The sequence below is a fragment of the Onychostruthus taczanowskii genome, unplaced genomic scaffold, assembly GCF_017590055.1.
Source record: "Onychostruthus taczanowskii isolate IOZ18803 unplaced genomic scaffold, ASM1759005v1 scaffold63, whole genome shotgun sequence".
In the NCBI taxonomy this organism is placed as follows: Eukaryota; Metazoa; Chordata; class Aves; order Passeriformes; family Passeridae; genus Onychostruthus; species Onychostruthus taczanowskii.
The window spans coordinates 1,302,426-1,325,379 of record NW_024504012.1 but is presented as its reverse complement, the minus strand read 5'-3'; the positions used below and the strand labels follow the sequence as shown (position 1 = coordinate 1,325,379).

Here is a 22,954-nt window from a genome sequence, read left to right as displayed (position 1 = left end):
AACTCCTCATCTCTGGAAGTGTTCAACATGAGGCTGGATGGAGCTTTGGGCAACCTGGTCTAATGGAAGGTGTCCCTGCCCATGGCAGGGGTTTGGAACTAGATGATTTTTAAGGTCACTTTCAACCCAAACCATTCTGAGATTCTTGTTCTGGGAAGAGATGGATGTGTGTTGCTTTCAAAGGCAGACCATTTCACCCTGGTGCTTTAAGGGGAGCTTCAAGTTAAGGAAGATATAAAGATGACTTTTCCTTGCTTCTGGGTATTTTGGAAAGGGTTAGGGTTAGGATTAGGGTTAGGTTGCCAGGTTGCTCCCAAAAAGCAGAGAGTGCCTGGCAAAGGGCTTCAAAGGGGGCTTTGAGGGGGTTGAAAAGCTGCTGATCAAACACACTGTGACTTATCATTTGCAGGCCACCAAAGCCATTTGGGGCTTAAGCTCCCCAACACCAGAGAGGATTTATCTGGCAAGCTTGTGATGGAGCCCTGGGCCCCTGCCCAGGCCCCCCAGCCCTGGGAGAGGCCGGCAGCGCGGGGCTCGTGGGCAGAGGGGCACCAGGGCCCCCCGGCACCGCTGCGGCGGCACCTCCTGCACTCCGGGCAGGCTCCTCAGCCCGGCTCCTGGCACGGGAGACACCTCCCCGGCCACCCCTGGGATGAGGGCCACCACCCCCGCGGTGACACCCGCCGGCCGGCTTCCCGCACCGACAGCAGCTACCCCAGCCAGCCCCACTCCAGGTGAGATCCCTTTGATCCCTCTTGGTGGAAACCTCCTCAAAATAAGAACTGCCCATTTCACTGCTCACAGGTCCTGCCCTTGTGACTGCACAGGGACACAGAGTGTCAGTAGGTGATGTCCAGCTATTCAAGCAGCCTCATGATTTCTATATATAAGGCTGTGCAGCATTTGCAGCTGTGATTTCTTCTTAAAACTGTGACTTGTGTGGTTGCTGTTTGACAAGCTCTGTCTCAGCCCAAAGGTGCATTTTTCTTACAGGTTTGATTAAATGCAGTTCTTTTTTCCTAAGTGCAAGGTGAACAATAAAAATACAAGCAGTAATATAGGAGCAAGAGGCAGCCTGCAAGCTCAGCTGCTGAAACAGTGAAGAGTGGACGGATAAAATGTGGGCTGGAGGATGTTCTCAGTGCTGAGAAAGAGCTTCCAGCAAATCTGGGTTGATTTGCCTGAGTTATTGCCCTCAGTGAATTATGGAGTCGGTACGTGGGGTTTTGTGCTGAGGTTGTATGATGCAGATGGGATATTAGGAAGTAAATTTTCTCTCTGAGGGTGGTGAGGCTCTGGCACAGGTTGCCCAGAGAAGCTGTGGCTTCCCCATCCCTGGAAGTGTTCCAGGCCAGGTTAGACAGGGCTTGGAGCAGCCTGGTCTAGTGGAAGGTGTCCCTGCCCCTGGCAGGGGTTGAAATGAGATGACCATTAAAGGTCCCTTGGAACCCAAACCATTCGTGGATTCTATAAAACTGGGCATCACCTGAAATTGCAGTGCACAGCTTTCAGGTGGGGACAGCAAAGCATCCAAACCTCCTCCTGCTGCTTCCAGGCGTGATGCTGGACCAGTTCCTGGCCCTGCCAGAGCAGGGAACCTGGCTTTATTTCCATCCCCTTTGCTGCCTCCAAAGGTCCCAAGCAGGAGGAACCCTAGATGTCACCCTGGAACTCTTTCTTCCCCAGATCAGCGTGTTGTGTTGTTTTCCAGGCAGGGCTATGAAGACTCCCCCTGGCATTATCCTGCAGCTGGCAGCAGGGATGGCTACTCCTACCAAAGCCACCAGTGGCAGCCAGTGGCGTGGCAGGATGACAGAGGTATGGGCTCATCCCTTGGGTCTGGGGATGGAGGCAGCTTGCAGGAGAAGTGATGCTTTGCCCAGGATGGGTTCTTCTCCCAGGGTTTGCACACATCCAGTGCTTTCTCCTGCCCACATTCCTGGGTGGTGGTGGTGCTCTGTGCAGCACTGGCTCTCTGTTTGCATTTAGGAAATGTGAGAAGGAGGTAGGTGCACTCAAGGGATGTTTGATCTTCATTACCACAGCTAAAATCCTGGTTCCAGCCTGAGTTTGATGGTGCTGTGTGATCAGGATGGCCAGGGCCTCTTCTTTGCTGTTTCTGGACTGAACAGAAGAGGAGGGAGGAAAGAGAAAAGGACATCAGTGGTGTGTTGGCAAATGTGTACAAGGCATTATCATCATATCTCCAACGTGTTGGGATCATTTGGAAGCAAACTGAGTGGGCAAGGCAAATTGCCTGAGTCATGGATTTTCTTCTGCAACTTCATTGTTGCTCTTTCTGAATCTTGATTCTCTCTAGACCTGAGACAAGGAGAGTCTTATGGCAAGAGTTACCGGGACCAGCACTACTACAGGGGCTACCACCCCAACCTGGCCACGGGCCCCCCAGGGCAGGACAGGTAAAGCTGGGAAGTCTGTGCAGCCTTGTGAAACCACGTGCTGCAAAATAAGGGGGTTTGTGAGTGGTTCAAAAGTCTCAGATCTTCAGCATATCTCCCTTTGCTCCCACCTGCAGGACACACACCTATGACTCCTATGAGGACAGCTACACCTCGACTGCCAGGAGGGAAGGGACAGGGGAAGGAACCCGCAGCAGTGACTCAGGGGAGCATGATGGCTGGTCCAAAGAGGTAACCTCAAGATGGGCTGGGGTGGAAGACAAGAATCTGTCAGAGATTTGGGAAAAAATCCATGTGTCCCCCTCCAGCTGAGAAAAGGGCCCCTTTGCTATATTGTACTCAGGGATAATAATCCCTGGGGATTATTGCAGTGGGTTTTTAGTGTTTGTGTTCTCTCCATCTGCTGGGCTGTCACTCCCCCAGGTGCAGGGCTGTATGCTCAGCCCAGGAGCAGCACAGAAATCCAGGCTTAGTGGGATGATCTGCAACAGAGCTGGGGAAGGGTCTGGAGCACAAGCCTGATGAGGAGAGGCAGAGAGGACTGTGGGGGCTCAGCCTGGAGGAAAGGAGGCTCAGGGGTGACCTTGTCACTCTCTACAACTCCCTGAAAGAAGGCTGTAGTCAAGTGGGGATCAGGCACCTCTCACATGGAACAAGTGACAGAACACGAGGAAACAGCCTTAAGTTGTGCCAGGGAAGGTTTAGGTTGGATACTAGGAAAAAATTTCTTCAACAAAAGGGTTGTAAAACCCTGGCACAGGCTGCCCAGGGATGTAGTAGAGGCACCATCCCTGGGGGAATTTTAAAGACATGTACATGTGGCAGCTGGGGACATGCTTTAGTGGTGAACATGGCAGTGCTGGATTAATGGTAGGACTCAGAGGGCTTTTCCAACCTTAAAGATTCCATGATCCCACGATTCTAACCTTCCTAGGTAGCTGATAGGTCATTGTCATTGTCAGCTCTGTCCACCAAGTCATGCTCCATCACACTTGTGTTCTGACTGCTGGGTTTTGCCAAGAAAAAAATCAAAAGATCAAATCAAAGCAGCTCTGGTGATTTTGCTCCTGGGTGATGCTTTTTTGGGTTTCCAAGCCCCATCTCTTTGGCTGTGGTGAGGAGCTCATGTTAGAGCTAGGAAAGCTGTCAGACTACAGCTGTGGCTGGTGTAAACTACTTTTCTAAGCTTTTGGGTGAACTCAAGCTGGTGTAGGGCACGAGCTGCTGAGATGGGAATTGGCTGTGCTTCTCCTGCTGAGCACATCCCTGTAGCAGCAGAGCCTGCCCCCCTGCCTGGGAGCAGGAAATCAGCAATGTCCCTAATTTTTGAGCCAGGTTTGTGTGTTCTCCCTCCCTTGCAGCCCTTGGGCCAGCCCAGCCTGCTCCTGCAGTACCAAGAGTCAGGACTCAGCTCCAGCAGCCATGAGCTCAGCCAGTACATCCATGATGGTGCTGACGACTACAACTCTGTGCTTCCACAGTCCTGGAACGTGGGACAAACAGGTGAGGTGGAATGGGGCACTCTGACAAGGGGGAAGCAAGGCAATAAATGGTGGGATATTGGCTGACTCAGCTGGCTCCTCTCCTGGAGGAGGTTGTGCAGGCACAAGGCATGACTGGGGGCTGTGGGGTGGGTGAATGGTTGGGGGGCTCTGCCTGGGTAGGTGTAGGAGTCACAAGGCATGACTGGGGGCTGTGGGGTGGGTGAATGGTTGGGGGGCTCTGCCTGGAGCTGCTGTGCACATCTGCTGCTTTGGGGGACAATTCTTGCACAGAGGGGTCAGTGGAGGGCCACTTAAGTTGGGGGATGAGGTTGGGACCTGGTCAAGTGCTCTACAGTGCATGTGGTGTGTGATCAGTGTGGGAGGCTCACAGTGTGTGTCATTGCAGGGGAGCCCTCGGTGTCCACCCCGACTCCAGCAGTCCCCCTCAAGTTCCCACAGCTGCACATGGCGCTGTGCTTTGGAGCTGGGGGTCACCTGGTGCTGGTGTGTCCCCACCAGCCTGCTGAGGGACAGCTGGCCCGTGTCCAGCTGCACAGCCTGGAGGTAGGACACAACTGACCCTCCAGGCCCTCCGTCCCCTCCCTGGCGTGGCTCCTGTCACCCTGAGGGATGTAGACGTGGTTCATAACCCAAGCAGCCTCCTCAGCAGCCTTCCCATTCCTTGTTCCCACGTGGACTTTTGAGTCTCCATCATGCCAGCCTGTGCCTGGTCATAACCCAAGCAGCCTCCTCAGCAGCCTTCCCATTCCTTGTTCCCATCTTCTGTCCATCCTACGTGGACTTTTGAGTCTCCATCGTGCCAGCCTGTGCCTGGGTGGTGCTTTCAGCCTTCAGCTCTGTAACCCTTGGTACCTGTGATCTGCTCATAGTGATCCCTTCTCATGGGGACAGGTGTGGTTTGTACCTCTCCAAAGAACAACAGCACTCATCTTCCCAAGGTGCTCCAATACAGGGGCCTTGTCCCCAAGTCTACCACAGCATTCCAGTATCCTCTTTTACCTCCAGAAGGAGGCAGATGCCATCTCAGCAGACATTTCTTTACTGGACCTTAGCACTGGAGCCCATGTGATAGCTCAGGGTCTGTGCTCTGTGGTTACCTTATGACAGCACAGGGTTCACTGGCAGTGTTGAATCCTTGGCCAAGGCACTGGCTTTCCAATAGCCCAACTGGGGCTGCTCTGATTGCTGGAGGCCAGCTGCTGAATTTACTTTTGTTTTTTAGGCAATCCTTCATGGCACAGAAGAGCTAGAGGAGCTGCAAGCCTTCCCCGGGCCCCTGGCCAGGTATGGCAGCACAGGCAGGTCCAGGAGCTGTGTCCTCCTGGCTGTCTCCTTTATGAGGAGACGTGAGCTCAAGGCAGACTCAAAGGGTCCCTGTGGTTTTGAGTTATCTGCAAAGGTCATGTCTAAGTTCAGGCTGGGAGCCCGGCCCCTTTGATGCAGTGTGGGTTGGTTTGGATCATGGGATATGGTATTTTGAATATTCATAGGATGTGGGTTTAGTGTGGTTTGTACATCTGACCTTTTTTTGTACTCATTTTATCTTAGAAAAATTATTTTTTTGGGTTTCTCTGGACGTCTGAAGGCCTGGGTCAACCTGTGGCTTAGCTTTTCCTAAAGGTTTTGTCCCCTGAGATGGCTGAGCCACAGCAAGGTCAGACCCAGTATGTGCCTTCATCCAGTGTGAGCCTGGGGATGAATCAGGGTGTGCTGCATCAGGTTGTCACTATTTCTGGCCACTCCCAACCAAAGCAGGGAGAGAAAAGGAAAAAGCATTTACCAAGCAAAAGAGCTGTGCATACACAGAACCTGGGTGGGAGATCTAGAGCTTCCCTTGTGAGCTCTCGTGAGACCCACCTGGAGTGCTGCAAACAGGTCTGGAGCTCTATCCCTGGAAATGTTCAAGGCCAAATTGGACAGGGCTTGGTCTAGTGGAAGGTGTCCCTGCCCATGGCAGGGGGGTTGGACTAGATGAGCTTCATGCTCCCTTTCAGCCCCCAGGCCATTCTGTGATTCTGGTTTACCACTTGTGCCAAAGGGTACATCGGGAATCTCCATATAATACGTTGGAATGACTGAGTCAGGATCAACATCTCCACCTACAGTTTCTCTCTCCTGTTTCATCCACTCTTTTTAATTGTATAGTTATTTTATTGTATGGCAGCACTTCTGCCTGGCTTGGACGTAGCTTAAGGGTTTCTGTGGTCACATAGGTGACCCTCCACTCTGCCTCCACAACAGAGTGTGCCTGCTTCTGCAGCCTTGGACATCCATGGATGTAATGGCAGCACAGCAAATCCAAACTGTTTCTTTGCAGATGGATTGAAGAAAATATTATCAGGAGGTCAAAGGGTGGGTTTGAAATGTACTTTGCATCCCTGAAACGCAGAGATCTGCTAGGAGTCACAATAAATTTGAGTGTGTTTGAACTTAAAAGTAGTCATTGGTACTGGGGATCTTCTTTTCTCCAGCTCTTGCTTGGAATCTTTGGCATCTCCATCAGAGAACCTGGGGACTGAGCCTGAATGGTGCCATAGCTTGCTTTGCCTTGGGTTTCTTTGATGGTTCTTTCTGCTGCTGTAGGGAAGACCTGCACAAGGTGGATGTGATGATGTTTTGCCAGCAGAAGATAACCACAGGCTGTGATCTCTCCACACAGAGGGGTAGAGATTCCTCTCTCCTCTGGAAACTCCTGGTCCTCCTCTGCCGGCAGAATGGGGTAGGTATCCCATGGAAGGGGATCACTCTTTTGATCTTGGAAATGAGACAATATGTCCCTTAGGTACCTCTTGATCCATTGCAATTTCTGGGGGGGAGGGACGTACCTTAAGAGGATCTGATTTTCATTCCTCAGTTTGATGCTGCCTGGATATTTGGAGCAAATCCTTCTCCGTGATTGCTTTTTGTCCTTGGGAACTGCCAACAGCCCAGTGAAGGGGACTGGTGCCACCTTCATGGAGGAGCCAGCACTTACACTTAAAAGGGGGCCGTTCCCTTAATCCACTGAAATCCACCCAATCCAGTCTGCTGCTGCTTTTGGAAGCAGGTGGATAAGGTCATCAGAGGGAGTGTTGTGAAGGTCTTGCTAATTGTGCTGAGTCCTTTTCCTTCCAACTCCTCCTGCTGGTGGCCAAAGCTGGTCTTGTTTGGGGCATGTGCTGTGACGGGGATGCAGGTGTAAGAAGGGGGCAGACTGGAAGGGCCGTCAGCCTTTGCTCCTGGGGTACAGGATTCAGGGTGACCCCCGTGGCAGGGAGAGGAATGATGAGGAGGACTCCATTGATATCAGAAGGCTAATTAATTACTTTATTATACTATATTATTCCATATTATATTACACTATATTACATTACATCTAAACTGAATCTGCCAAGCACTCAACTCTGCACACAACTGCACAACCTCTCGTGACTGTCACCGACAGTCCCGACACACACACACACACCTGGCCCTGACAGGCCAAGGAAACAAAACACCATCACTTTGGGTAAACAGTCTCCATATTGCATTCTACTTTGGCACAAACACAGGCACAGCAAATGAGATGAGAATTGTTTTCCTTTCTCTGAGGTTCAGAGAATGTGAAACCCAGAAATATTCTTGGGAAGTCGTGCCTTGCTTTTCTCTGTGGAGAGAAACGCGGCCACAATGGGGCAGCCTCCAGGTGGCTCCTTCCTTCCCTTTCCCAGTCCATGGTGGGTTCGGACACGGCCGAGCTGCTGATGCAGGACTGCAGGTGCCAGGACAAGTACAAGAGGCAGGAGCCTGCGGCCAGCCTGATGGGCCTGGCGGACGACGAGTGGGCATCGCGCCAGCCGGGCGCGCTGGACCTCATCACTGGGGAGGTCCCTCCCGTCGTGGAGACACAGGCACAGATAGTGGAGAAGTTCACCAAGCTCCTCTACTATGGCAGGAAGAAAGTAAGTGGTGAGTGGGATCCAGGATGTGGGGCTGAAGGGCTTCTTAGACCTGAAGGTCTCTTCAGGCAGGTTTTAAAGGGAAGGGTGCTCCAGAAGTGACTTGTGGTTGTGGGATCAACCCTCCAAGCTGTGTTTGTACAACGGGCCTTATGGCAGTGATTTCCCACCACTGGGAACTGGGATGGGAGACCCAAGTGAAGATGAGATGCAGAGGCTTTTACCAGCACTTCTACCGCATTTAGTTTTGTAGAGTCCTAGAATGGTTTGCTTTGGAAGGGACCTTAAAGGTCATCTTGTTTCAAACCCATTTGCAGCTATGTAATCTCACCTAAGGCACAAGGAGAAGAGAGGAGGAGGGCTGCAGATTGGGTGCCCAGACAGCTTTGGGGGCTAACAGGCAGCACACACCTGGAAAAAATCTAGGGGACACCACATTGCTTTGAAGGTCCAATTTCTTGTAAATTTTCAAGGTAGAAAGACAAAGGGATCTCAAAGAGATTTTGAGAGGATGCTAATTAATGCCAGAGCAGTTATTGGGACTCTTCTGTGAGCTGGGGGAGCAGAGGAGGGAGGAAGCAGAGTTGGTGCAAACCTTTTTTCTTCTCCCCCTCAACTGCAGGATGCTCTGGTGTGGGCCATGAGAAACCAGCTGTGGGGCCATGCCCTGTTCCTCTCTAGCAAGATGGACCCTCGGACATACAGCTGGGTCCTCACTGGGTAAGTTGGAGAAGCTCAAGCAGGGTATGATGTTCCATGGCTGGCTTTCCAAGCCTGCTATCCCTTCGGTGCCCCCTGAATTGGAAAAGAGCATTGGTTCCAGCTGGAGCTTTTCCACAGGGGGCAAAGGGGACAGATGACATTTGTCCAAACAGGTCTGAGTCCTTCAGGCTTCCCAATGGACAGGAGAAACCAGGTAGGGGGTTGGAAAACAGGAGGAAAGCCATTCCCTGGAGATGGAAGGTTAATTTATTCTGAATCTCTGGGTTTGCCCATGCTGTCCTAGCAAAGACAGCCATGGGGCAGGGGGAGCTGAGCCATTTTCACTGTTATCCAGTCTAGTCCCAGCCATTCATCTCACTCGTATGAGCATTTTCTGGTGGAATTTAATGTACTTAGTCTGGATTGGGTTGATCCCTTCAGGGAGAGTTAAGCAGAAATTGTCTGTCTTGTGGAACCCAAATCCTTTTAAGGAGGTTTTATGCAGTGTTGTCCTGGAGACCTGCCTTCTCTGAAGGTAATACAGATCATCACCCCCAGAGGCTGGTGATCCTCTCTGCCTCCTATTTACCAGGGCATGGAGTGATAGGATAGGGAAGGTAGATTTAGATTAGATGTTAGAAAGAAATCCTTCCCCCTGAGGGTGGGGAGGCCCTGGCACAGGTTGTCCAGAGCAGCTGTGGCTGCCCCATCTCTGGGAAGTGTCCAAGGCCAGGTTGGACTGAGCTTGGAGCAGCCTGGTCTAGTGGAAGGTGTCCCTGACTATGGAAGGAGTGTTAGACTAGAAGGTGCCCGCCAACTCAATCCATTCTTGGATTCTCTGGGAAACCCCTTGAGACATCAGCTTCCTGGGATATTTGGGCTGTGCTCTAGGAGGTGAATGAAGGTTTGGGGTCCTGCAGCCCTTCTCTGCTGTCTCCTCACAGGTTCACCAGCACACTGGCCACCAACGACCCACTGCAGACCCTCTTCCAGCTGATGTCAGGAAGGATCCCTCAGGCAGCTCTGGTCCGTGAGCAAGAGGCTGGCCCTGCCGTGTGTTCTCCTGAGCTGTCACCTGCCTGTAACACCCACCTTTTGGTGATCATCTCTGCTCACCTTTGCTCTCCTCCTCTCTCTCCAGTGCTGCGGGGATGCCACGTGGGGGGACTGGAGGCCCCACCTGGCTGTGATGTTGTCCAACAAGGTTGGAGACACCGAGCTGAACCACCGAGCCATTGTCACCATGGGAGACACTTTGGGTGAGCTGAGATCAGTGGGAGCAGCCATAACAGAGGCTCCAGGTGTCTCCTGTGGAGCAGTTAGGCCCAGGGAAGGTGTAGGTAACTGCAGGGGACTGAGCCTTCCTCCCAGTGGTGGGATTTTATGCACCCTGCAAGCGTTGGAGCTGGTGCTGCTCAGGCTCACCCAGTTCTATCACTGAACAGAAATTTCCTGAAACAAAAAACAGCAACTGGGGAAAACAGACAAACAAGAGGGACAAGGGAGAGATCAGGGTCTGCATGGGCAGGAAAGTGAGGCAGTTGGGTTTGCATTTTTGCATGAGCTTGAGGGCCTCCAAAGCACAGCAGACCATGTGGTGATGTCTCAGACTAATTGTTTGTCTTCTTCCATCCAGCCAGCAAGGGAGCAGTCGAAGCAGCTCATTTCTGCTACCTGATGGCAGATATTCCCTTTGGTTACTTCGGAGCAAAGGCAGATCGCATGGCCCTGCTGGGCAGCAGCCACCGGTGAGGGAGCCTGGCGTTCCCGCTGGAGTCACCTGCCCCACGTTTTCCCCATCCCTGGGATCTCACTTTGATGCAAAAGCAATCCCTGGTCGGGGTTTTTCCTGCTGCTAATGCTGTTTGGTGGGGCTGTTTGGAGAGGGAGCTCTGCTCCTGCTCGCTGACCCTGCCCCTCTCCTCGCAGCCAGGCGTTTTCCCAGTTTGCCAGGACAGACGCCATCCAGAGGATGGAAATCTTCGAGTACTGCCGGCAGCTACGACAGCCCGAATCCTTCCTTCTCCCCTTCCAGGTAGTGCATATGCTCAACTACACCTTGTGCAGCAGTTCAGACTTGCCCCAAAACATGCACCCGTCTCACTGAAGCCTGGAATTCAAGCTGTTCCTGAGGCTTGTCCCCTTACTGGGCTTTGGGAATGATGGGAAGGTTGCCTTAGCCAAGGGACTCAATCAGGGCAGATTTTGGGGTGCAATGTGTCTGATCAGTGCTTGCTCAGCTCTCATTGCCTTCCTGCTCTCTGGGTAACAGGTGAGCGTTTCCTTTTGCAAAGCAGCACCCAGCTGTTGCTGCCTTGGGCACTGTGGATTTGGATGGATACATCCCTGGAAGTGTTCAAGGCCAGGCTGGATGGGGCTTGGAGCAACCTGGTCTGGTGGGAGGTGTCCCTGGCCATGGCAGGGGGCTGGAACTAGATAAGCTCTGATGTCCCTTCCAACCCAAACCATTCCAGGATTCTATGTAGCTCTCTGGTTCAAGGACGGGGGGCTGCTGGATGGCTCCATGGGGATGGGTGGAAGTGGCCCCAAGTTGTAAGTGACCTCAGGGTGCACGATCCAGGGCCCTCTGAGCCACGACACAGGGCACCCATCCTGACACAGACCTGTCCATGTCCCTGCTCCCACCCGTGGCTGCTCTGCTTCCCTCCCCCAAGGTGTACAAGCTGCTCTACGCCTCCCGCCTGGCTGACCACGGGCTGCCAGCCCAGGCCCTGCAGTACTGTGAGCTCGTGGGCACCGCGCTGCTGCGCCACGACCCGGCCGCGCACCCCGTCCTGGCCCAGCAAGTGGTGAGGGTGAGTCTGGACCTCTTGCATCCCAACCATGGCATGCCACCTGCTGGGGTGGGAGTGGGTGGGAGCTCTGAGCAGCCCCCCAGGGTTTGCTGCCAAGTACAGCAAAGCCAATGCTTCCACAGGGTTTCTAATCTCCGTGGATTTAGGGTGGAAAACAAAGGTGTTATGTTGACTGCCAAGTAGGAGCAGAGTTATTTGGAAACAAAGGATGTTTTTAAGTCTGGTGGGGTTTTCTGAACTCCTAAATGTCACAGACTTAAGAAGCGAAGTCTAAGTGCACATTTCCCTTCCAGCACATCTTCTACAATTCTCTTTACCTCCTGGGGGGTGTGTTCTGGGGTGACACCGAGAGGGAGCATGGCCCATCCTGTAGCACCAAGTGCAGCCCCTCTACTTCCTGAGCAGGGGGCTGGGGCAGAGGGCGGTGAGGCCAAGTGTCCCAGATCCCCTGGGAAGGCGGGACTCTCACAAGACCAGGGCAGTGCTGAGGCTGCTTGTCACCTTCCCCCAGCCTTTAGGACCAGGTTGGATGGGGCTCTGAGCAACCTGGTCTAGTGGGAGGTGTCCCTGCACATGGCAGGGGGCTGGAACGAGATGAGCTTTAAGGTCCCTTCCAACCCCAAACCATTCTGTGATTCTATGAAAGGCACTCAAGCCGTGGTGCTGTGAGGTGAGGGGCAGCAAGATGCCTGTCTGAAGTGGGTGCTGCTGAGTTCACCCAAAGTTTGGCTGGCACTGCTTCCTCACCCCATCATGGAAGCCTATTTGCTGTCTAACAGCCTTTTAGATCTGCCATTCCGCTGGGGATAATGCTTCTCCTGGGAGAAAACACTTTCATCTGAAAAACTAGTGCATTCGTAGATGCTCTTGTCTTTGATGTTCTAGACTGTGTTACAAATTATGATACACATTAGTGTTTGATTAAGACTTCCCCTCTTTTGAAGCTGGGGACGATATACAACCAGGTGCTGGTTCATTAATACTGGATCAAAGTGCACATAAGCTTTTGGATTAAACATTCCCCCCGTTTAGGAGTAATCATGCTTATAATTTCCTTTTCCCTGTGATTGATTTAGGATGAGCATAGGTGTGTTTGTAAAGAGATGGGACAGGAGGTAGTGCAGGCTCCTGGTTGGCTGCAGGGTTACTTTGCTCTCGTGGCCAGTCCCAGTCCCAAGCTGGGGTCCAGTTGTGCAGGTCCTGCCTTGCTGTAAACTCACACACCTGGGAAGTGTGCTTTGTGCTGGTTTAGAGTTTGTGTTTTAAAAGTTCAGGAATAGAAAGAAATGGCTGCTAGGACTGGTGCAGGAAGGAACAGCTGAGTCTTGTGTGGCTGTGGGGTGGTGGCTGAGCTGCAAAGTCACCTCTGGGTGGCTTTTGGTGGCCCTCAAGGTGGCAGCCTTGTAGCAAGGCATTGAAGATAAGGGAGCATGAAGTAGCTAGAGGAAACTTGAGAATTCCCCAAGAATCCTAAAATGGTTTGGGTTGGAAGGGACCTTAGAGATCACTTAGTTCAGCTCCCCTGGCATGGGGGATGCCTTCCACTAGATCAGGGTGCTGGTGGGCTGATACCAGAGAGAAAATTCTGTAAAGATGTGGATGAAGAGCGGTGCTTTGAGTACCATCTCCCCTCACCCAGCTGTCTTAAAACTGGATCTTTGTCTAAACAACTCCTTCAGACAGGGAATTAGCTCTGCAGGGAGCCTTGCATCTCATCCTGGGCTCCTGGGTCGCCCCAGAAGAGCCTCTTGCTCCGTTGATGGGAGCTGGAGCCCCATGTCACTGAGATGGCTGCAGCCAGGGCAGCACACACCCCTCTTCTGCAGGAGAAATTAAACACACAGCAGCAATACTGCAGAGAGGGACCTGGGGGAGATAGTGGAGCATGGAAAAAATACTGAGCAGCAGCATAACAGGATGCTGTTACAAAAGAAAAAAAACCCCACCAATGTAATAGTGTTATTCTGGGTTGTGAGAGTACAACTGGCATATCTGAGACAAGGAGGTGATAATCCCTCCGTGCTGGGGTCTCAGGGGTCTTGGCAGGGGCCCGTTTGGGCTGCTGCATGTGGAGACAGGGCTAAATTGGAGTGAGTGTGGGAGTGGAGAGCTGGGGTGATAAGAGATTGAGGGGAAAATGACCTCTGAGGAAGGCCTGAGGGTTATTTCTTCTAGGCAAGATATGGTGGGGGAGAAAGGGGTATGAGCGATGTGATAACAGCCCTCCAGCACACAGGAGGCTGCTCGTGGGGGATGCTGGCTGGCTCCTCTCACAGCTTCCATGGGAGCAGGGATAGAGAGGCTTAATTTGCAGTAGGGAAGATTTCACTTAGATATTAAGAAAATACTCTTTAGCTCTAAGGACATCAAGCATCAGGACAAGCCTGGGAAGCTGAGAAATCTTCTGAGAGATTTGTAAATGCAGATCAGAAAAACACCACCTCCCATCCATCCTCATGGGGTAGGTGAGGAGCTTATGAACTGCCCTGGGAGCTGGGCTCTTTCCAGGGCTTCTGGTGGAGTATCCTGCAAACCTGCCAGTGCCCCAGGATGGCTGTTAGGGAGTTGATTAAAGCCACTCATTTTCCTCGGGGGGGGAAAAAGGGATGGTGATATTTGCCTGTCTCTTTGATGTGAGGAGCATCTTTGACACAGTGTTTTGGCATCTCTGTGGAGGTGCTGAGCCCGCCCTGCTGGGCCTGTGGGGCAGCACCTCTGTGGTGGTGTGGGGAGGGAATAAGTCCTGCACAAGAGGCTGGTGTTATTTTACCCCCAAATTACAAATTGATGCTGTTTTCCCGAGCCGGCGCGCCCAGCCGTGTGTGACAGATCCCTGTGGATCTGACCTGTGTGCTAATCCCTGCTGTCCCCCCGGCCCTGCAGCTGGCTGAGAGGCTGAAGCTCTGTGACCCTCTGCTGCTGGAGATTCCAGAGCAGGAGCAGGCGCTGGAGCCTGACTGGCTGGAGCAGCTCCGAGCCTGCTGCCAGGAGTGGGAGGTAAGGAGGAGGCAGTGGGACAGCTGCTCTGTGTTGTGGTTTGTCTGCAGGAGCGTCCTCCTCCTCTTCCCTGAATCCGAGGGGATGGAGGTTCAAAAGCTGTTCTTCTTTGGCTTGTGAGCTCTGAGATGTGGTCTTTGCTCTGGGACCTGCAGATTCAGTGGGAGCAAGGGGCTTGCAGTGCCTGAGGGCTGCAGAGCTTCACGTAGGGCAAAACTCTCTTTGATTTGGCTCGAGGAGGGCAGGCAGGGGCTGGTGGGTGGGTGATGGTCTCCCTTTGCAGGGAGGACATTGCAGAGGTCGCTGGTGGGGTGTCACCTTGTGGGTATACTCTGGGGTCTTTTAACTATGGTCTGGTGTTTGGATTAATGCTCTTCATTCAGATTTCACACCTGCTTTTGGTTTTGTGGCCTTTCCCATCTTGTTTCCCCTCCTGCCTGCTCTCAGGGGTGCTGCAGCCCCTCTCACTTACTGGGAAAGAGCTGTGTCCATGCTGGGGTGGGTCTCTCCTGCAGCCTGGAGTGGGCTATGTGCCCAGATCCATGAGCACTATGCTTTCCTTTGCACTGGCTTCATGGTTTCCTTAGTCTTTGTCCTGTGCTACCCTTTTTCCTATCCATTTTACCACGTTTTACCTCTGCAGGTGGAAGATGATCTTCCTCCAGAGGTGGCACCCGCTCAGCTGGAGCTGCCCTGTGCTGTTCTACCAACAGCAGGTAAATAAAACAAAGCAGCAGGCTCTCCCCAGTGGGCTCTCCCTGCATGGAATTGTGCTGCCATGGGCTGGGAAGCAGCTTCCCAACCCCTGGAGTTTTTAACCAGCAGCAGCTCCTTGCTCCCTGTATCCCTCCAGAGCGCAAAGGCTGCTCCTGCCTGGATGCATCCCTCAGGCATGGGCTGCAAAGTGAGGGCTCAGTGCTCGATGCTCATACCAAGTGTGAGTAATTGGGCTTAATTACCACAACTTCAGGGTCCCTCTGGGTGCCGTGGGAGGAGAAGAGGAGCTGGAGGTGGGTGCTGGATGAGCCTCCCAGCTGAGCCTCAGGGGAGACGGCCCCATTCCCAGGCAGTCCTCTGAGGGTGCAAACTGGAGCTGAACTAAAGGGATTTCACACTTAGAGAGCAAAGGATTCAGGGAGGAGCTCATCCTGCTCTGTGCCAGGCTGAAGACTCAGCATTTCTCCTTCCTTGCTGCCTCTTTGATCCCTTTGCTTTGCCCTTTGGTGACCCCAAGAGTCCCCTGCTGTGCTAGCCCACCCAGAGGGCCCAGAGGCATCGAGAGAAAGGACACCACCATCCTCTGGTGCCAAGAGAAGAGCAGGGGGGCTTTCCCAGCTGGGCAGGTATCCATTGGGATGTCCCATTGAGGAGAAGTCAGGGGGAGGTGTTGCTTCACAACCATCAGCAGGATGCTCCTACACAGTCCCCTGCTCCTTGGATCTGCCTTTGACTGGGAATGCTGGCACTGAAGTGTGGAGAGCAGAGGCTGGTGCAGACAGGATAAAAAACAACTAATTCCTTCAAGCCATTTCTTCCTATCAGCTTTCCCTGTTGCTGCCAAATTCCTTTTCAAAGAGCTCTCCCAGGCAGTAAAAAGGATCATCAATCCTGATTGCCTTCTGCTGCTATCAGGGCTGAGACTATGATCTTCCTTCCCTGGAAGGAAGTTACAAGTACGATGATCCCATTGGCAGCCAGGTCTGCTCGGTGTGGTCTCCACAGCTCCCCTTCCCTGTGCTGGACCCTTTCCTTCATTGTGAAGGCCATCCAGAGCCACCACCTGAGGGACCTGCATGCAGAGAAAGCTGGCTTGGTGCTGAATTCATCCATCTTGGAAAGACAAAGCCCAAATCAGGTGCCAAGCTGGGATCCACATGGTCCTCCCTGACTTGTTCCAGCTGAGCTTGCCAGGCAGCATGAGTTTGAGCATTCATCCTCCTCCTTGTGGAGCTTGAGCATCTCCAGGCCATGAGGGAGCAGCTCATGGGGGTGAAACCAATCCTGAGTGAGCTGGAGGTGATGCTGGCAGCAAAGCAAAGGGCTTGATAGCATCAAGATGCTATAATCCTTCCCTATGGGATCTGAGTCCTGACTCACAGCAATGGGAGGGGAATTTCCCAGTGCCCAGTGTTTCTGGCAGGAGGCTGCTCAGCTGGAATGAGCAGGACACACACCTGGGACCAATGTGTGTGTTAAAGAAAACCAATCCTGCTCGCTCAACTTGCCTTTCAAACAAAAAAATCCCAACCCTGAATAAATCTGCCTAAAGCAAGGAACTGCAAGGTGCTGCTGTGGAACAGGAATGAAAGCTACCTGGTGAATCTTTCCTGCTCAGGGTGTGCAGCAGGAGTGGGTGAAAAGGCTGGAGATCTCAGCCTCCTTTGAGCTGCTGTTGCATGCTGCTTGTGGGCTCTTGGCTTCCATAGCATTCCCTTCTGAATTCATTTATCGCCTCAGGTACCTTCCCAGGATTAAAAAAAAAAACCCAAAAACTCCCCTGGTCTTTCCCATCCCACCTTCCTGGAAACCTCTGGAAGGTTGCTGTGCTGTGTCCTACCTCCTCCTTTGCCTGGTCCCTGAAGCCTTTCCTCACTCCCCCAGCTCCTGCTGATGCTTAAGGGAAAAGGGGAGAAATCTGGGCAACAGCCCGACAGAATTATAAACATTACAAAAATTGTAAACTCCTGAGGTGTGGGGTATTTTTGGCAGATGAAGAGCCTGGCAATGAGATTCCCCAGAGTGAAAGCTACCAGTATGACCAGTGGTTTGAGCCTGTGCCATCCCAGGGACCGAGCTTCCAGGAGGACATGTCCCTCGGGTCCCCAGCACCTGCTCAGGTCGTGGCATCGCCGCTGCCCAGCGTGGGGAGAGACCTGCAGCCCCCTGTGCCTGGCCAAGAGACACGTCCTCCTCTGGCAGGGGATTTTGCTGAGCCCCCTCCACAGCCAGTGCTGCCAGCAGGTAAGTGCTGCAGCCTTGTTTCCCTGCAAAAATCACAGAATCCCAGAATGGTTTGTGTTGGGAAAAGATGTTAAAGATCATCTAGTTCCAACCCCCTGCTATGGGCAGGGACACCTTCCACACCAGGCCCCATCCAGCCTGGCCTTGGATGCTTCCAGAGATGGGGCAGCCACAGCTTCTCTGGGCAACCTCTGCCAGGGCTTTACCACCCTCACAGCGAGGAATTTCCTCCTTAGAAGTTGCCTTTGAGATGCACCAGTTCAGCCTCACCACTTACTCCCTGGCGCTGGCAGGGACAGGGACCACAATGGCCTTTTGCATCTCTTGGGGGACATCTTGGCCACCACAGCCATGGGTGGCTGTGCTCTGGAGAGGGGCACGGTAGAAGCTCTGGAAATAGCTCTGATGGATAAATCCATAGCTCCACTGATTGAACCTTGACTGTGTCCTTCCCTCTGCTCCACAGGAGAAGCTGGGGAGACCTGGGGTGCCAGGCTGTCCCCTGGAGAGGTGCAGCCAGCCCTCCCCACAGAGCAGGTGAGTCAGAGGGGCCAGGGAGACCATCCCACTGAGGGTCCTGGCTGGATCTGGGATGTGTTGACCCATCCTTCCATGCACTGAACTCACATGGAATCCCCCCATCATGGGGGGGATGTTTCCTTGGGTGAAAGCTGTGCCCTGCTGTGTAAGGCATGTGGGGGTCCCTGGGCATGCTTCCCACTTATGTGGGTGTGGAGCAGTCCCAGGGGGGCTCTGACCATGCTGGGTGCAGCTCCTGTGGGGACAGCACGTGGCAGCTTCCGTGTCTGATGGCAGGAGGAGTTACCGGGCAGGATTCGGACTCTCTCGGAGACCTCCACTGTCTCCCTGGGGGACAGCCAGCCCTCCTTGGACAGCACAGATGAGGACACTGCTGAGGGGCAGGCAGAGGCCACGAAGCCAGAGGAGGACAAGGTGAGCATGCCAGAGCCATCGTGAGCCTCATGCACTGAGCTTGTCTGTCCCTGATGCCAGCCCTGCCCCTGGAAAAATGTGCCCAGCAGGCACGTGGAGGACCCTGGCATCCACCTCTTCTTATGCCTTTCCACTCTTTTCCTTCATTTCCCAGAGCTCTGGATTCAGGTGGTTTGGCTGGTTTCGGTCAAAACCCACCAAGGAAACTTCTCCCAAAGCTGAGTCTGAGACAGGCTCAGACTCTTCCACATCAGGACCACAGGTAGGGGACAAAAAGCCATCCTGTCCCTGGTGACATGCAGGGTGCCGCTGTGAGAATGGGTGACACATCTCCCCATCACCCTCTGTTTCTCCCTCTGTCGTTGTGCAGGGGCCACAGCCACTCTGTGTGGGGGCAGATTGGGACTGGGAGCCCTTTTAGCCTGGAAGTGAATCCTTGATTAATAATAACTGTGAATTCATATAGCCTCTTTCACCCATGAGGTCATCCAAGCCCTTGGCAAACTCTGCAGGGATCCCTCGCCCTCCGCTGGAGTGGAACACAGCAGCTGTGAGCAGCACTGCTCTGGCAGGTTTTAGGACATGCAGGGAAGGGAAAACCTCTTTAATTGGAAGTGCAGCAGCGAAGGGGAAGTAGCCATGCGTGGTTATCCCAGACCTAGCCCACTCCTAAGGGCATCACATCCCTGATGGCTTGGAGCTTGGAGCGAGAACCTCCCCTGGAAATTTCTTCCTGGTAGAGAATGATCTACAGTCCCAGAGCAAAAAAATGTTGGGATAGTCTTCTCAAACTAGCAGGAGATGAAGAACAGAAGGGGACCCACAGACCTTGGCCCCTCACACTGTACCCAGGCTTGATGTCCAGCCTCCTGCCTGATTTTGAACCCTCAGGCTGGTTTAGCTTTGTGCTCGTGTTGCTTGCCCTGACCCAGTAGCCCCTCCTTAGCCATGTTTCCTGCAGCTCCTGGGTACCTCTGCAGCAGGACGGGTGCAGAATGGGTACCCCAAAAGCCTGGTGTGGTAGCTGGTGCAGAGGTCTTCTCCCAGCTCAAGGAGCTTCTGCTCTAAACGGGTGGATGTGATTTCAGGAGCGGACATCACCATCCCCACCCATTGCCCCTCTGGCAGCTGGCACAAACCCTTTGGCTCAGCCTCTCTCCAGAAATCCCGGTAAATACCGCACGGTTCCCCTCACCTCTCTCCCCCATCCAGTTTCTCCTCTTAATTTTAAGTTGGCTTTTGCTTTTGGTTACTGGCCCTAGGAGGAATGCAGGGTGAAAGTGCCTTTGGTGTCAGTCCAGTGTCTGCAGAAGTGAAAGGCTCCTGGGAGAAGGAGGGAAGGCAGTCAGCAGGACAGCAGGTGAGGAGGGAAGGGAAGTGTATCCGTGTGTGATGGGGTGTCCAGGACACCTCTCTGCTCGAGGAGTCTGTTAAGTTTCTCTCTCTTTGATCCTTCCAGGCCGGCTACCCTGGACCTCTCCCACCACGGGCTTCAATTCCTCTCTTCAACCCTGCCCAGGTCGCTCAGGTGAGAGCATTTTTATGAGGGGGTGGTGCTGTATGAGACCTAGAGTGGCTTCTGATTTTGGGGTGGTGCCAGATTTCAGGTGATCTGCTATGGGCAGGGGGGTTTAGGTGATACCAGTCGTGGGAATAAGGTTTTTTTTAATAAGTAAATCAATGGTGGGAGGACAGCAATGAGAGTTGTGATGAATGAGTGAAACGTAGGGAAGATGGTTGTGGTTGCAACCTGATGATGGCAAAGCAACGTTTTGGGGTACAGGCCACTGCTCACACCACCTCTCTCTCTGTTTCCCAGCTTCCTGCCCGACCCACCCAACCCAGGCTGCTTTCCCGGCATCGCTACCCCAACCCACTGTGAGGTGGTGGGTAGGGATGGCAGACACCAATTACACAAAGTTTTTTTAACCAAAATTGTGTTTGTGGTTATTTTGGATGGGGTAGGAGTGGTTGGGTCTGCTTGGTAGACAGTGTTGTAAAATAAGGGGGAGGTTTCTGGGTTTAAAAGAAAAAAAATGGGGCGTGTGAGGCTGGTGGGGGTGTGTGAATAATTTGGTGATTCAGGTGGGAACACAGGCCTCTGCCTTCCTCTTTCACAAAATTTAGGTCTGGTTTGCATAACTTGTTGTTATTGCTGATGCGTGGTTCTTGAACTCCACTCCAGTATTTCTTTTTACATGTCTTTGGTAACGTTTAGGTATTTATACATAGATATTTTAATGATGTCCCCCCCCCTTCACTCCCTCAGCCTTTCATCATAAGCGAGATACTCCTTAATGATCTTTGTTGCCCTCTGCTGGGGTCCGCATTTGGGGTGTTGAAGTCAGTAATAAATAGGTGGAGGAGTGGAAGACTAAGGTGCGTGGAAAGGAAAGGAGTGCTGGAAGGACGGTGAAAAAGTGAAAGCGAAAAGGTATCCGGGGGAGAGTAGTCTGAATTGGGTTATGGGGCGCTGCCCCACCTCACCCATTGGACTCAGCGCGCCGGCCGTGAGTCTGTCTCAAAGCACCGCGGGGCCACGAGCATCCGCCGGGCTGCGCTCCGCGAGCGGAGGAACCGCCGCGGCTTCTCCTGCCCGGGCCGGCCCGCGCGGCGCCCCCCCTTGCTGGTGGCTCACCCGCCCGTCGCGGGCGGGGCCCTGCTGGGGCCGCGGGCGGCCCTTCCCTCAGACCTTCCCCGAGGCGGGCCGCGGGTGACGCGCACCCCGTGGGTGGCCTCGGCAGTGAGCTTCCCCCGGACGCTGCGAGTCGCGCAGCCGCCGCTATATAAAGGCTCACTACACGGCTTCTTCCAGCTCAGGGTGAGAGCTGGTTCTAGCCAGCGTGCATTGCGACTATATGCTGATTGAGAGTCGCCCATTGGTCGGAAGGGGGCTGGGGCGTGTCCCGGAGGGCGGGTTAAAACGCAGGCTCATGGCGGGCGGGGGAGCTGTCGCCTGGCGGGCTGTGCTCGGGTCTCCGGGCGCGAACCTGAGGGGTGGGCGGCGGGGCTGAAACCTGCCCGTGACGGGCTGTGGGGATCCCCTCGTGAAGGGATGTGGGTTGTGGCCGCCCGTGGCAGTCTGTGGGATCAGTGCCCCACTGGTCCAAGCCTTGTTGGTAGCAGGCTGTGGGGCTGGAGCCCTCTGCGGTGGAGTCCCGGCTGCCCTCCAGGGAGGCGCTGTGAGGGCTGGCGGTGCATGGCTTTAACACCCGCAGACCCACAGTATTAAACGCTGCTGGCTTTTAATCACATCAGGCTATCAGGGCCGATGTAAACCCGGGGCACATGTGTGGTTAGATCCAGGTGTCCCTTCTTCCAGAGCTGCTTGGCTCCCAGGACCTGGAAATGACTGGCTGAGCCCAGAATGCTGCCCTGGGGTGAGCCTGGCTGGCTGCCGCACACACTCCAGTGGATTTCCTGAGGATGGAAGCGTAAATCTGGGATGTTTCTGCCTCTGTGGGTGCAGGGGGAAGGACCCTGTGATGCTGGGTGTCCTCACAGCTCTGTGTGCTGCAGCTGTGCACCCACACACCTTTATGTCCCTCAGTCTCAGCTGGAGGATGCTTTTGGCACCTCTTTGGGGGGTCAGTATGTTGCCTTTTGGCCTGGCAGAGGCTTTTTGCTGCCTTACAGTCCTTTGAGTTGGTTTAAAGGGGTGTGAGTGTGAAAATCTCTCACCTCAAGCCTTAGACATCCTGCTCATCCAAGACTGAACATGGTCTATCCTGTTTCTCAGGCCATCTCTTTTTCAGAGGGGAATGATAAATACAGGGGACTGCTTGCTTGTGGAAGTTGCAAATCTGCCAAATATTTTTAGAACTAAAACCTGTGATTTTAGATTTGCTCCTCAGATTGTTGGTTTCTGACTCTTCTTCTACCCCATACACCTTAACCCTGGACTCTCACTGCAGAAGCTACACAAGGGTTCAGAGCAAGACCTGGGGTTGGCTCTGCCATTTGAGCACATACATTAAATATTACTTTTCTTCTGCACTTCATGCCCCTGAAGTTGTAAGGAGTCAAACAGCAAAACTTTTCTGAAGTAGAGTGTGCTGCAAATCCCCTTAGACTCAGTGTGCAGCCATGCACGTGGGGTACAGGAGGTTCTCTGCTTGCCTGTCACTCTCTTGATACCATGTTTGGACATTTGGAGGTCAAGGCTCACAGAAGAGTTTAGAGGCTGAATCAGCCTTAACTGATACACCTGAGTTGGGTATCAACATCAGTTAAAGAACTAAAAAAAAAGTCTGAGGTATCTTCCACCCAAGGCTGTCTCATCTTTGGTGAGGGGTAATTTTCCATTAGCTACTTTCTTTACGTGGGAATGTGGAGGTAGGACAGCTGTCTGCTTGGATTAGGAGGGCTGAATGAGCTGATTTTTGTCCTGTGGAACTTTGGTTTTTTTTCAGAGGTTGGGAATATCCTAAGGAACCTGTGCATGTGGAAAGTTTGCTTTCTTGTGGCCTCCCAGTGAACTCGGCGTAAACTGGGACTAAGACTCCCTTTTCCTTCTCTGTTCTCTCCGGAGAGCAGTGGAAATGCATTAACATGATGCTAATTGTTAATGTGATGGATGGCAGCAATTAGGGTCTGTAATCCAGTCTCTGCATGTGGAGTGCTGTAGTGCAGCCTGGGGAAGCTCTCTGCTAAACACCCTGAGCTGGGATGCAGCATTCCAG

General features: G+C 53.2%; 1 protein-coding gene across 1 annotated transcript; it reads left to right on the top strand.

The window, feature by feature from the left end:
- Positions 1 to 474: 474 nt before the first annotated feature.
- Positions 475 to 20,154, top strand: LOC121344296 (protein transport protein Sec16B-like). Its single transcript, XM_041420116.1, has 25 exons — positions 475 to 734; positions 1,712 to 1,818; positions 2,321 to 2,420; positions 2,537 to 2,651; positions 3,782 to 3,923; positions 4,311 to 4,468; positions 5,148 to 5,209; positions 6,509 to 6,644; positions 7,615 to 7,845; positions 8,465 to 8,562; positions 9,489 to 9,570; positions 9,686 to 9,803; positions 10,181 to 10,292; positions 10,474 to 10,579; positions 11,220 to 11,360; positions 14,244 to 14,357; positions 15,001 to 15,073; positions 17,067 to 17,318; positions 17,785 to 17,855; positions 18,135 to 18,272; positions 18,427 to 18,534; positions 19,361 to 19,442; positions 19,535 to 19,632; positions 19,732 to 19,800; positions 20,092 to 20,154. Exons 1-25 carry the CDS (start codon positions 475 to 477, stop codon positions 20,152 to 20,154), a joined length of 3,036 nt encoding a protein of 1,011 aa, XP_041276050.1.
- Positions 20,155 to 22,954: the final 2,800 nt, after the last annotated feature.

Bases quoted from the DNA above. Each gene is read 5' to 3' on its own strand.
- LOC121344296 (XM_041420116.1), top strand. From the start codon at position 475: ATGGAGCCCTGGGCCCCTGCCCAGGCCCCCCAGCCCTGGGAGAGGCCG. The intron at 10,293-10,473 runs GTGAGGGAGCCT...CTCTCCTCGCAG, and splicing joins CTGCTGGGCAGCAGCCACCG to CCAGGCGTTTTCCCAGTTTG. The intron at 18,273-18,426 runs GTGAGCATGCCA...TTCATTTCCCAG, and splicing joins CGAAGCCAGAGGAGGACAAG to AGCTCTGGATTCAGGTGGTT.